The 14043-nt window shown below is 40.0% G+C and overlaps 1 protein-coding gene across 1 annotated transcript in view; it reads left to right on the top strand.

Moving 5' to 3' along the window:
* Positions 1-14043, top strand: part of RXFP2 (relaxin family peptide receptor 2) — a 557968-nt gene that overhangs the window by 490328 nt on the left and 53597 nt on the right. The window contains exons 9-10 of the mRNA XM_040426154.1: positions 5789-5860; positions 8992-9063. Coding sequence (XP_040282088.1) covers positions 5789-5860; positions 8992-9063 — 144 coding nt within the window. The remainder of the gene's footprint in view (positions 1-5788; positions 5861-8991; positions 9064-14043) is intronic.

Raw genomic sequence — 14043 nt, 5'->3', positions numbered from 1 at the left:
ACGGTTCCATCAACCCCTTAAGAACCCACGCCGTACATGTACAGCATAGCTGGACAAGCCTTAACCACTTAAGGACACAGCCTCATTTCACCTTAAAGGGAACCTCTCACCGGGATTTTAGGTATAGAGCTGAGGACATGGGTTGCTAAATCGCCGCTAGCACATCCGCAATACCCAATCCCAATAGCTCTGTGTGCTTTTATTGTGTAAAAAAATACATATGCAAATTAGCCTGAGATGAGTCAGAGCTTGAAAATATGACTCTTCTCTGGTCACACAAGCAAGATATGACTCTTTTATGTTAATTTGCATATGTATCAAATCGGGTTTTTTTACACAATAAAAGCACACAGAGCTATGGGGACTGGGTATTGCAGATGTGCTAGCGGCCATCTAGCAACCCATGTCCTCAGCTCTATACCCAAAATCCCGGTGACAGGTTCCCTTTAAGGACCAGGCCATATTTTGCAAATCTGACCAGTGTCACTTTATGTGGTGATAACTTTAAAATGCTTTTACTTATCCAGGCCATTCTGAGATTGTTTTTTCGTCACATAATGTACTTCATAACACTGGTAAAATGGAGTAAAAAAAAAATCATTTTTATTTATAAAAAAATACCAAATTTACCAAAATTTGGTAAAAATTAGCAAATTTCCAAGTTTCAATTTCTCTACTTCTATAATACATAGTAATACCTACAAAACTAGTTATTAGTTTACATTCCCCATATGTCTACTTCATGTTTGGATCATTTTGGGAATGACATTTTATTTTTTGGGGATGTTACAAGGCTTAGAATTTTAGATGCAAATCTTGAAAATTTTCATAAATTTAAAAAAAATACTTTTTAGGGACCAGTTCAGGTCTGAAGTCACTTTGTGAGGCTTACATAATAGAAACCACCCAAAAGTGACCCCATTCTATAAACTACACCCCTCAAAGTATTCAAAACTGATTTTACAAACATCATTAACCCTTTAGGTGTTCCCCAAGAGTTGATGGAGATGAAATTTCAGAATTTAAATTTTTTGCCAAATTTTCCATTTTAATCAATTTTTTCCACTAACAAAACAAGGGTTAACAGACAAACAAAACTCTATATTTATTGCCCTGATTCTGAGGTTTACAGAAACACCCTATATGTGGTCGTACAGCACTGTACGGCCCCACGTCGGGGCGTAGAGGGAAAGGTGCGCCGTGTGGTTTTTGGAAGGCAGATTTCGCTGGACTGGTTTATTTACACCATATCCCATTTGAAGCCCCCTGATGCACCCCTAGAGTAGAAAATCCAAAAAAGTGACCCCATTTTGGAAACTACGGGATAAGGTCGCAGTTTTTTCCGAACTATTTTAGGGTACATATGATTTTTGATTGCTTTATATTACACTTTTTGTGAAGCAAAGTAACAAAAAATAGAAATTTCATCTCCATTTGCCATTGACTCTTGTGGAACACTTAAAGGGTTAACAAAGTTTGTAAAATCAGTTTTGAATACCGTGAGGGGTGTAGTTTCTTAAATGGGGTCATTTTTTGGAGTTTCTACTCTAGGAATGCATCAGGGGGCTTCAAATGGGACATGGTGTCAAAAATCAAGTCCAGCAAAAACTGCCTTCCAAAATCCATATGGCATTCCTTTCCTTCTGCGCCCTGCCGTGTGGCCATACAGCAGTTTACGACCACGTATGGGGTGTTTCTGTAAACGAAATAATCAGGGCAATAAATATTGAGTTTTGTTTGGCTGTTAACCCTTGCTTTGTTACGGTAAAAAATGGATTAAAATGGAAACTTTGCCAAAAAATACCTGTTTTGGCACCGTTTGAATTTTTTATTATTTACAACGTTCATCTGACAGATTAAATCATGTGCTATTTTTATAGAGCAGGTTGTTAAGGACGCAGGGATACATAATATGTTTACTTTTTTAAATTTATTTAAGTTTTACACAATAATATCATTTTTGAAACAAAAAAAATCATTTTAGTGTCTCCATAGTCTGAGAGTCATAGTTTTTTTTATTTTTTGGGTGATTGTCTTACTTAGGGTCTCATTTTTTGCAGGATGAAATGACTGTTTTAATGGTATTATTTTGGGGCGCGTATACCTTTTTGATCGCTTGCTATTACACTTTTTGTGATGTAAGGTGACAAAATTATGGCTTTTTTTACACCATTTTTATTTTTTATTTTTACGTTGTTCACCTGATGGGTTAGATCATGTGATATTTTTATAGAGCAGTTTCTTACGGACACGGGAATACCTAATATGTATACCTTTTTTTATTTGTTAAGGTTTTACACAATAATATCATTTTTGAAACCAAAAAAACTTGTTTTAGTGTCTCCATAGTCTGAGAGCCATAGTTTTTTTTATTTTTTGGGCCATTGTCTCATATAGGGGCTCATTTTTTGTGGGATAAGGCGACGGTTTGAATGGTACTATTTTGGCGTACATACAACTTTTTTTATCACTTTTATTACCTTTTTTGGGAAGTAAGGTGGGCAAAATTTTAATTTCATCATAGTTTTTATTTTAAAAAAAATTTATGGCGTTCACCGTAAACGTAACACGACCGTTTTATAGATCAGGTTGTTACGGATGCGGTGATATCAAACATGTGTAGGGAGTTTTTTTAATTTGTATTTTTAATCAGGGATAAATGTTTTTTTTTTTTTTTTTTTTACTTTTTAAAAAAAATTTTTTTTACCCAGACCCACTTGCTTCTTTAATTTCCAGTGGGTCTGATGTCTGTATAATACAGTACAGTACAATATATAGTGTACTGTACTGTATTTCACTTACACTTTGTCTGAACAGATCTCTGCCTTTAGCACAGATCTGTTCAGAACCATGGACAGCAGGATGCCTGAGAAGGCGTCCTGTTGCCATGGGAACCTTCCCCATCTGCCACAACTGAGCAGATGGGGAAGGGGAGGGAGGGGGGCTCCCTCCTTCTGTGACCCCTTCCTGTCCGGGGGCTGCAAAGGCACAGCAGCCCCCGATGGGAGAGGAAGGGTGCTCCCTCCCTGTTAACCTCTTCCATACAGCGGTCCCCACTGACACTCTGATTCAACCTCTCGGTCATCCTGAGAATAAACGGGGGGCGGGCGGAAGATCGTGTGCCCATCCCCCACACCGCCACCCGCCTCCCGCACCACCCACAATCCTCCCCCCCGCTGCGCCCGCAGGCACAAAAACACAGAGGGCTGCAGGGGGGGGTGGTTAACTTTGAAATCCAGGCACTTAGAGGTTTCTGATCCCTGCGGTCACAGACCGCAGGGATCAGAAACTTGCATAAGCGATACAAACCACAGGTCTGAATTGACCTGCGGTTTGTAGCGATCGTCAATGCAGGGGGGTCACAGGACCCCCCTAGGCATTGTCACAGGGTGCCTGCTGAATGATTTCAACAGGCACCCCTTTCCAATCACTGCCGGCCGTGCGGCAGTGATCGGAACTACACAGGACATACGGGTACACCCTGTGTCCTTAAGTACTGAGACATCAGGGTGTACCTGTACGCCCTGTGTCCTTAAGGGGTTAAGGACCAGCGGGGTACATGTACGCGGTTCATGCTGGGGCAGGATTGCGGGGGAATCAGGGCACCATGGCTGCTCTTACGAGAAGGCATCTATGTTGGGTAAGGGCAGCATGGTGTCTTTCCGCCCCCCTGCAGCTCCAAGCGCTGCGATTGTCTGGTTAATGAAGACCGGCACATCGCAACGCCGGAAGCAGAAGTAAGCTTCGGGGCGGGGTGGGGGGGTCATGGGGAGGTGACTAGTCATCACCGGTCTCCTCCAAGGTCAGGCAGGGGACTCCAGTGTTTGGTGTCCCCTGTCAGCTCTGCGATTGGCTAGAACGCTCCAGCCAATGGCAGTGTTATAGCTGCACAGGAAAGGACTGTACCTTCCTGCATGCAGCCACTAGCTGGTGAGTGCATGCAAAGAGGTTCTATGCTTTTCTGTGCTGCTTGTTGGCTTGCTGGGACTTGCAGTGCACCACAACTGCGATTTGCGCTTTTCCTGCTGAAAGAAAAAAAGAAGAACAACATCTGGAATTGCTGCACAGATTTTTTTTCTTCATTTGCAGCTGTTCCAGATTCCTAAACCACCCTCCATCCCTGTCCCTGTCACTACACACCTTGAAAGCTTCCTTGAGGGGTGTAGTTTCCAAAAAAGGGTTACTTTTTGTGGGTTTCCACTATAGGGCCACCTCAGGGTGTCTTCATATCCGACATAGCTCCCAATTACCACTCCAGCTAAATCCGCTCTCCAAAAGCCATATGGTGCTCCTTTCACTCTGAAGCCTGCTGTGCGCCCATACATCTGTATTCAGGGGGAAATGTGGAACAAAAAGTGGGGTGCATTTTGTCCTGTTGCCCTTTGGTAAAGTGAAAAATATGGGTGGAAAGCAACTTTTTTGTGAAAGAAATGCAATTTTTCATTTTCACTGCCAAGTGTTTCCTAATTCTAGGATACACCTTTGAGGTCAAAGTGCTCACTACACACCTTGAAAGATTCCTTGAGGGGTGTAGTTTCCAAAATGGGGTCACTTTTTGGGGGTTTCCATGGTAGGACCACCTCAGGGTGTCTTCATATCCGACATAGCTCCCAATTACCATTCCAGCTAAATCCACTCTCCAAAAGCCATATCATGCTCCTTGCACTCTGAAGCCTACTGTGCGCCCATGCATCAGTTTTTGAGCACATATGGGGTGTGTCTGTAAACTACAGATTCAGGATAATAGATTTTGAGTTTTGTTTGGATGATAACCCTTGATCTGTTGCAGAAAAAATTTATTAAAATTTAAAATCTGCTAAAAAAAGTGACATTTTGAAATGTTATTCCCATTTTCCTTAAATTATCGTGGGGCACCTAAAGGGTTAACAAAGTTTATAAAATCAGTTTTGAATAGCTTGAGGCGTGAAGTTGGGGTGGTTTCTAATATGTAAGCCCCACAAAGTGACTTCATAACTGAGCTGGTCCTTAAAAAATTGGGTTTTGGAAATTTTCTTAAAAATTTTAAGATTTGCTTCTAAACTTCTAACGTCCCAAAAAAATAAAATTTCATTTTCATAATGATCCAAACATGAAGTAGACATATGGGGAATGTCAAGTCATAACAATTTTTTAGAGGTATTACTATCCATTATAGAAATAGAGAAATTGAAATTTGGAAATTTGGAAATTTTTTCACATTTTTTGTAAATTTGCTATTTTTTTCGGAAATAAAAATGAAATATTTCGACTCAAATTTACCACTGTCATGAAGTACAATATGTGATGAGAAAACAGTCTCAGAATGGCCTGGATAAGTAAAAGTGTTTTAAAGTTATCACCACATAACTGTCAAAATATAAAAATGATGGCCTGTGGAAGGAACAATCGAAAAGTTTGACAAAATTGGCTTGGTCCTGAAAGGATTCAACAATGAACATATCGAAACTGATATAGAAAATGTACTATTCTTTACTATTTTTATTTGTATTTTTTTTGCTGAAAACAAATGACTTCTTTAACACACCCTCAAGCTGTTTTACCAAACATCCTTCCATCCCCCTCTAGGTGCACGTCATTATACCGGTCTATATCCTGTTCTTTGTAGATGTAATTATGCTATAAGGGGAATTTGACGAATGAATACCCATATGCATGAATGAAAACTCTGAGAAAATCCTTCTCCCCATTGTGTTCAATCCATGTAAAAACATTTAGAACATCTTGTTCTATAAACACATTCATTTTCTGGATAATTATTGAATCTAGGTGGTTTGCTTCCTTTATGTAGGTCAATGATAAATAACTCATTAGAAGCTCTTCCTCAGAAGTTATGTGCCCAGATGCCATACATCAACTGGATGTAAGTTATAATACAATTAAAATGTATTGATTTATACAATTTGGACTGTTTTAGATTTATTCTATATTAGTGGACTTTTCCTTGATAAAAAATCTTAAACAAGCCCCAGATGGTCTGAAATAAAAAATCATTGTGTACTTACCTCTTTCTCCAGCACCATTCTCTGCATGACCGTTCCTTCTGCTACTGCTTTTTTACACACGGCAGCATTGACATGCAGGTATAAGGCTCATGACCGCTGCGGCCAACTACTGTTCTCAGCAGTCACATGCCATATACCTGCATGTCACCACTGCAGTCTGTAAACAAGCAGTTGTGGAAGGACCAGTGGAAAGAGAACGGCACCAGCAGAAAAGAGGTAAGCATAATATCATTTTAATTTTAGACCATTTGGGGGCTTGTCCGAGATTTTTATTTATCTCGGACAACCCCTTTAATTGCCCTTCGTTACAAATGTCAACCCTAGTGCTGACGACACATAAACTTATACAGAAAAAGATATTGATGACCTATCCTCAGGAGAGCTCATCAATATCAGATATACTGAGGATAGGCCATCATAATCTTTTCCTGGATAACCCGTTTAAAGAATCACAGTTTTCATAAAATGTTTGATATGTCATAGACAGAGACCTATCAAAAGGTTTGATCAGTGGAGTTTGAGCACAATCACTAGAACAAAGGGAGATAAGTGCTTGGATTTCGCCCTCTCTCTCCTCAGTGCAGAGGATGGAATCAAGACGGATCCATAGACTTTCTATTGAGCCCGTCTCCTGCAGCGAGAAGAGAGATCATTAATCTGACCACTTCTGTTTCCATGTTCTAGCAATCAGTGGCGCTTTCAGCGCTCAAACCCCACCCCTATCAAAACCTTTGATATGTCAAAAGCTTATGTACTGCATTTCTATGGTTCTATGCATGCATCTTTTTTTTGCGGATCCATGTGCCTCATCCAAAAAGTCTCAGTGTAGGTCCTATTCTCGTCCGTGTTTGCTGATGATAATAGCTCTTCCTGTTGATGCAAATTAGGAAAATATGGAATGCACATGGAAACTATGTGGATTTTGCAGATACATATATACAGATGGTTTTTGTGGACCAAATTAGGAACACTGCCATGTACATGCATTTAGAGACAGCACTACATTTTTTTTAATAGCTACACATCTATTCATGGGAAATGTGTGACATTACAGTTCACCACCGTTCACTTGAATTAAGATGAGCTGCTATACCAGACACATAAATGTGGTGCTTTTTCAAAAAATAAAATATATACAGTACAGACCAAAAGTTTGGACACACCTTCTCATTCAAAGAGTTTTCTTTATTTTCATGACTATGAAGGCATCAAAACTATGAATTAACACATGTGGAATTATATACATAACAAACAAGTGTAAAACAACTGAAAATATGTCATATTCTAGGTTCTTCAAAGTAGCCACCTTTTGCTTTGATTACTGCTTTGCACACTCTTGGCATTGAGCTGTGTATCCACCTGACTTCTCCTCAACGCCACTGATGGTCCCAACCCCATTTATAAGGCAAGAAATCCCACTTATTAAACCTGACAGGGCACACCTGTAAAGTGAAAACCATTTCAGGGGACTACCTCTTGAAGCTCATCAAGAGAATGCCAAGAGTGTGCAAAGCAGTAATCAAAGCAAAAGGTGGCTACTTTGAAGAACCTAGAATATGACATATTTTCAGTTGTTTCACACTTGTTTGTTATGTATATAATTCCACATGTGTTAATTCATAGTTTTGATGCCTTCAGTGTGAATCTACAATTTTCATAGTCATGAAAATAAAGAAAACTCTTTGAATGAGAAGGTGTGTCCAAACTTTTGGTCTGTACTGTATATATGGAAATCGCTTTGAAAGATGGTTCCAAGAGCGCCAACACTAATGACTTGAAATAAGGAGACATGGGAGCTCTTCTACTCAAACCCCTTTACTCTCTTTAACCCCTTGTTTTTATGGAACAAGCTCACTTACAATTGGCGAAATCCAATTGGTTACCATGACAGCCTGGGGTATGAGGAAGGTTACCAGGACTGTCATGGTAAACTGCCTGCAAAGTTATGCCTGAGGCAATAAACTGCAGTAGTGTTCTGTTGCGGTCTATGCGACAAGCATTCAGAGGATCACAGGTTGTAGCTCCCTAAGGGGACTAAAAGTAAGTTACTGTAGAAAAAGTTTTTTAAAAAAATGTAAAAAAAAAAATTTTTGCCAATTTTACATATAAAAATAAATAAACAATTAAAAAAAGAAATCTGATAGGTAAAATGCCCAAACTTTTAAATATAAAAATATTTGTCGGTGCAGTGAATGCTTTATATTTAGTGTATGTGCTGGTTAAAGCTCCAACCATACACATTAAATGTATCCATACGGTCGAGGTGGTAGATGTCGACATACCTTTTTTAGACTGTACAGGAAAGTGTGGCAGATTGTGCCTTCCTATATAGAGGTCCAAAGCAAAAATGCCATGCAATATACACGTTTCTACAATTAAACAACCACAGAAACATATATTATTCGCTAAGTACTGCATATACAGTATATACAACTGAGGGAACCTTATGAAGCCACAAAGGCTATTAATGGGTTCCTGGGTTCAAATCCGACCAAGGACAACATCTGCATGGACTTTGTATGTTCTCCCCGTGTTTGTGTGGGTTTCCTCCAGGTACTCCGGCTATCCCCCACACTCCAAAGACATAGTGATAAGGACCTTAGATTGTGAGCCCCATTGGGACAGTTTCATGCTAATGTCTGTAAAGTGCCGCAGAATATAGTAGCTCTATATAAGTGAGTAAAATAAATGCTGGGCTATGATAATGCAAACGAATAGATATTTAGGCTGGGGCTACATGTGTGTCTCGGCAATGACACCTATTGTGCCATCAATGATCGCTGTTTTGTAGTGCAATGTGAATGGGGTCACAGAGTGACTCGCAAGCTGCTGAGACTCACACAGCAACCCATTCTGTCTGCACCACCGCACAGCGATCTTTGGTTGCGAAACGAGTGTCACGGCCAAGATCACTGTGTAGCCCCGTCCTTAACCAACACAAAAACAGCAGCTTAATTTTTACGGTTTTCATTTTAATTTTTATGTGCAGAGATTTTGAAGGGAACAAAATTGGTTCACTGAACAATTCAAGCTTTGCCACGTGCGATGAGCTCACGGTCCTGTAAGTGCTTTTGATTATTTTAATAATGGATCTTTGTATCTGTATTCATGCATATTTTGGGTGTGAGTATTACATAGTCGTCACATAATATTCAGATAAAACTCAACAAAACTCAATTAAAATCTAAAAATTAAAGGTGCTGTCCAAGATTTTGATATTGATGGGCTATACTCAGGATAGGTTATCAATGCGTGAACAGTAGTGGTCTGACTCCTGGCAACCCCGCCGATCAGCCATTTCAAAAGGCCATGTGAGTGTTGCGGGCTCTTCCTAGGCCAGTGACATCATATTTATTAGTCACATGACCCACTTATAGCTCAGGCCCGTTCAGGTGAATGGACCTGAGCTGCAATACCGGGACCAACCACGATACAATATTCAGCACTGTGCTTGGTAAGCTGTGAGGAGGCCGCGGCACTCACTAGGGTGCCACAGCTTCAAACAGTCAGACCCCCACTGATCAGATATTGATGAGCTATCGTGAAGATAAACCATCAGTATCAAAACCCCAAGCAAAATGTATAATTTATATTAAGTTAAGCCTGCAGAATTTTTTTTATTTCCTTGTCCCTGTACAGTATAAGATTGGGGGGTATATGGAGTTAGAGTATGGCTCCATAGACTTCGTATTATGTGCAACTTCAAGGATGCATAAAGTCATAATAGGACTGAGCACTTAGATACTCCTCTAAATTTTATTCTGGTAGCATAAATTACCTTTTTTCTTTATCACTTCTAATTTTTTATAACATTTTCATTTGTTTTCAACCAAAACATGCACAAAAAAGTGGCATTTAAAAAAAACCCTACAAATGCAACTACCCTTATTTTGGTATCGCCGTAGTCATGAGAATGATTCCTGTGTATTTTTTTTTTGGGGGGGGGGGCTGGAGGTGAAATACATGCTCCTATATTTATATTTATTTAATTTTTGCTTTTTGCTGTCCTATTCGGTATGTCATGGCCTCAGGATACAATATTTTCAACATACTATGGTCTTTTCTGACCCATTATAAGTTGAAACCAGACTCAACATACAACGTCTCAGATTCAGATCCAACCAATTAAGGATAACTTCTCTGGTAAAATAGTTGAATAAGTTGCTAGTTAGCAGCTGTTCCTGACTGTTATATGCAGGGGCGTTGCTAGGTTAAAACCTGGGCCCCTGATGTTTTGTCCCAGGCCCCGAATGTTCTGTCTGCCAGATAGAGGACGGCAATATAATTGAATCTAATGCCCTGCAAGAGCTGAAGTACCTTTGGTGACATCACAGGTCATGTGATCAGTTCTTAATGCAGTAGCTGAAAAGGACCTGCGATAATGTCACCATCATGTGACCAGTGCAGGAGAGGACGGCTCAGCAGTGAAGAGAAGTCCTGGGAAGAATCTGTGGTGAGGTCTGCTACATGAGGAGAGGTAAGTGAAGGGAGAGGCAGAGCAATGCTGGCGAGTTGTGGTTATTTAACTGGGACTGCATGTTAGGGCTGAAGGGAGGGAAGTTATTTACATGGGACTGAAAATTGATGGGGTTTAGTCTATTTACTTGGGAATGCGTGTTGGAGGTTGCTAGGGCAGGGTGATGTTATTTACATGGGACTATATGTTGAAGGCGGCTGTGGAAGGGAGTGATATTTACACAGGACTGAATGTTGAAGGGTAATCTTATTTACATGGGGCTGTATGTTGAAGGCGGCTGTGGAAGGGAGTGATATTTACACAGGACTGAATGTTGAAGGGTAATCTTATTTACATAGGGCTTTATGTTGAAGGCGGCTGGGGAGGGGATGATGTTTACATGGGACTATACTCGCAAGGGGTAATGCTATTTACATATATTGGAGGGGGCAGGAGAGATGGTGTGATGTTATTAACATGGAACTGTATTTTGGAGGGGGCTGTAGGTAGAGAGGGATGTTATTTACATGGGACTGTATATTGGAGGGGGTTGGAGAGGTGGTGTGATGGTATTTACATGGGACTATGATCAGGGGAGAGAAATAATGTTATTTACATGGGACTGTATGGTGGAGGGGCTGAGGAATTATAATTTCTGAGTACACTAAACAGAGGAATATAGAGAATTGGTCAATATGCATTGGGGCTTGGGCCCCGAATCTTTTGAGACCCTAGCAACACCCCTGGTTATATGTGAGGTTCTGTCTTAGTTATCTGCTTATTTTTCCTAAATCTTCATTTTCTCTTATCTTGGATGACATTTTGGGGCTTTGGAACCAATTAATATTGTAACTTGAGGAACCGCTGTAATCTTTGTGATGCATTTATATTGTAGGTATTAAATAGGGGGTCAGTCTGGGGTGGGGTCACTCATCATGGTGTATGACCTACTTTGTTTGTACCATGGCAATGTTTGCCATTTTAAGTGGGGTTTTTTGTTTGTTTTTTGCTTATACTTAATGAATTTCTTTGTTTATTTGGCGTTTATTTCATGCCAACTTTGTCTCTTTACTTTCATTAGTTGTAAGGCTTCGGTGACTTCAGGGCCAGGCGTGAGTACTTCTTCACTGTCTTGCCCTGTCAGTCAAAGTGGTTGGGGTATGATCGAGAAGAAAGAGAAGAGGAGCCTCAGGTGCAGCGGGGTGCAACAGAATCACCCTCATTGCACTCAGGGGCTATTAGCATAACAAGCCACCAATGGAAATAGGACCAACACCATTAGAATGTATTGACAAGTGTGCATCTGGCATGTAAGATGGTTTTATAGCTACCTATGTGGTGACAGATTCCCTTTAACTATCCAACTAGGCTGTGTCATTATAGGGTTAAACATTCTGGAATTGAGAATGTTTTAGCTAAGACTCCAAAATATATACATCTTCACCAGTTCTTCCTCCTTTGATAGGTAACTTCTAGTGTTGAGTGAATAGAAGTTATTGAAGTGGACTTCGATCCAAATTTCAGGGAAAATTCGATTTGCCGCAAAGCCGAATTTCCTTGTGCTTCATGGTAACTAATCGATTTTCCCTGAAATGGCGGTAAAAATAAAAACAATCATACTTACCTCATCCATTTGAGCATGAGGAGACAGCCGCAGCCATCTTACTTGAAGATCCCGCGAGAAATCTTGTGCACTGTGATTTCTGACGTCACCATGCTGGCCTACATGATGACGTCATCACGCGCTGCACAAGATTTCGCGCTGGATCTTCAATAAAGATGGCTGTGGCAGCCTCTTCGCTCTCAAATGGATGAGGTAAGTACAATTACATTTTATGTTTTTAGAAGCAGCCCTTAAAATGCTTCTGTATTGATCTCAGATGCCGCGATCAGCGATGAACGTGACATCTGATGGGTTCAATGACGGGGGCACCGCAATCGTCGCTCCCTGTGATTGCACCCACTACTTAGAGAAAATGCTCTTTGTAACAAATTTATTCAGCAAAGCAGCCGAATCTAATTTTGAAGAACTTCTCGCATCTCTAGTAACTTTCTGTGAGGTGCACATAAATTCCCTTAAAGGGGATGTCTCACTTCAGCAAGTGGTATTTATCATGTAGAGAAAGTTAAGACAAGCCACTTAATAATGTATTGTTATTATCCATGTTGCCTCCTTTGCTGGCTTCATTCATTTTTTCATCACATTATACACTGCTTGTTGCCTGCAATCCAGCAGCAGTGACTGTGCTTGCACACTATAGGAAAAAGCTCCGGCTTATCTGGTGGCCGGGACTGTGGGAGCGCACATAGGTTAGTGCTTTTTTCTATAGTGTGCAAGCACGTCCACTGCTGCTGAATTCCAGGGTGGTCATAACCATGGAAACGAGCAGTGTATAATGTGATGGAAAAATGAATCAAGCCAGCAAAGGAAGCAATATTGATAATTACAATACATTAGTGTATTAACTTTCTCTACATAATGAATGCTATTTGCTGAAGTGACACAACCCCTTTAAAGAGGTTGTCCGAGTTAATAAAAAAAATAATAATTTTTAAACCCTGGTAAGATATTAAAATATTAAAGAAGTTATTCTCACTGCTTTGATTTCATGACTGCAATGGGGACCATCCCATTTATCACACATGACTGCTGCAGCCAATTATTGACCTCAGCGGTCTCGTGCTGCATACCGCTGTGGTCAGTGGTTGGCTGCAGCATACAAGTGATTGCTGTAGCCAAAAAGCACAGGCATGGCTGCAGGGAATATTGGATCTGTGGCGCTGGAGTAGAGGGGGGTTTGAGAAGTTAGTTTGTTTTTATGTTATTATTTTAATATGTTCGCTGCCTTTTACAACAAAAAGTTAACACTGCAAACCCCTTTAACTACATACACTATCATACCATTAGCAATGCAAATCTTTTGTGGATTAGACCACAAAAACAAAAAAAAATCTCCATTGCTTTACTTACCTATTAAAATTCTGAGACTTTTTTGTATTATTTTAGTCGTAGGCATGAGGACGATGCATGCATTGAAATGGTGATCACTTGGTCAATGACATTGGTGTAATTGGATTCTCCCTAATGTCATTATGCGGTCGCTTTAGGATTGGATTTCTTTACTTTAACTTAAAAGTTATTCTTTTTAATGGCTTTCAGAACTTTGCCGATATATTTTAATATGCCTGAGCTAGAAAACATACAGTGACGAGAAAAAACATCCCCCTGCATGCTTTAATATTTTATCATGTAGTGAATCACCATAGATTTAGTGAGGCTTTCTCGATCCTGATCAAAAGAAGTCCCCTTAATATAAAAGTAGGACATTGCAGAGCCTTTTTAACTTCTTAAGGATGCAGCCCTTTTTGATACTTAAAAGTTTTTGTTTTTTTTACTTCAGCAAATGACATTCATCATGTAGAGAAAGTTAATACAAGGCACTTACTAATGTATTGTTATTATATATATTGCTTCCTTTGCTGGCTTGATTTCATTTTTCCATCAGCCTATACACTGCTCGTTTCCATAGTTACGACCACCCAGTAATCGATCAGTGGTGGTACAGGAAAAAGCGCCGACCTTTC

Source organism: Bufo bufo, chromosome 3 (genome assembly GCF_905171765.1).
Source record: "Bufo bufo chromosome 3, aBufBuf1.1, whole genome shotgun sequence".
NCBI lineage: Eukaryota > Metazoa > Chordata > Amphibia > Anura > Bufonidae > Bufo > Bufo bufo.
The sequence above is the reverse complement of the archived record's forward strand: the minus strand, read 5'-3'. Positions and strand labels throughout refer to the sequence as shown.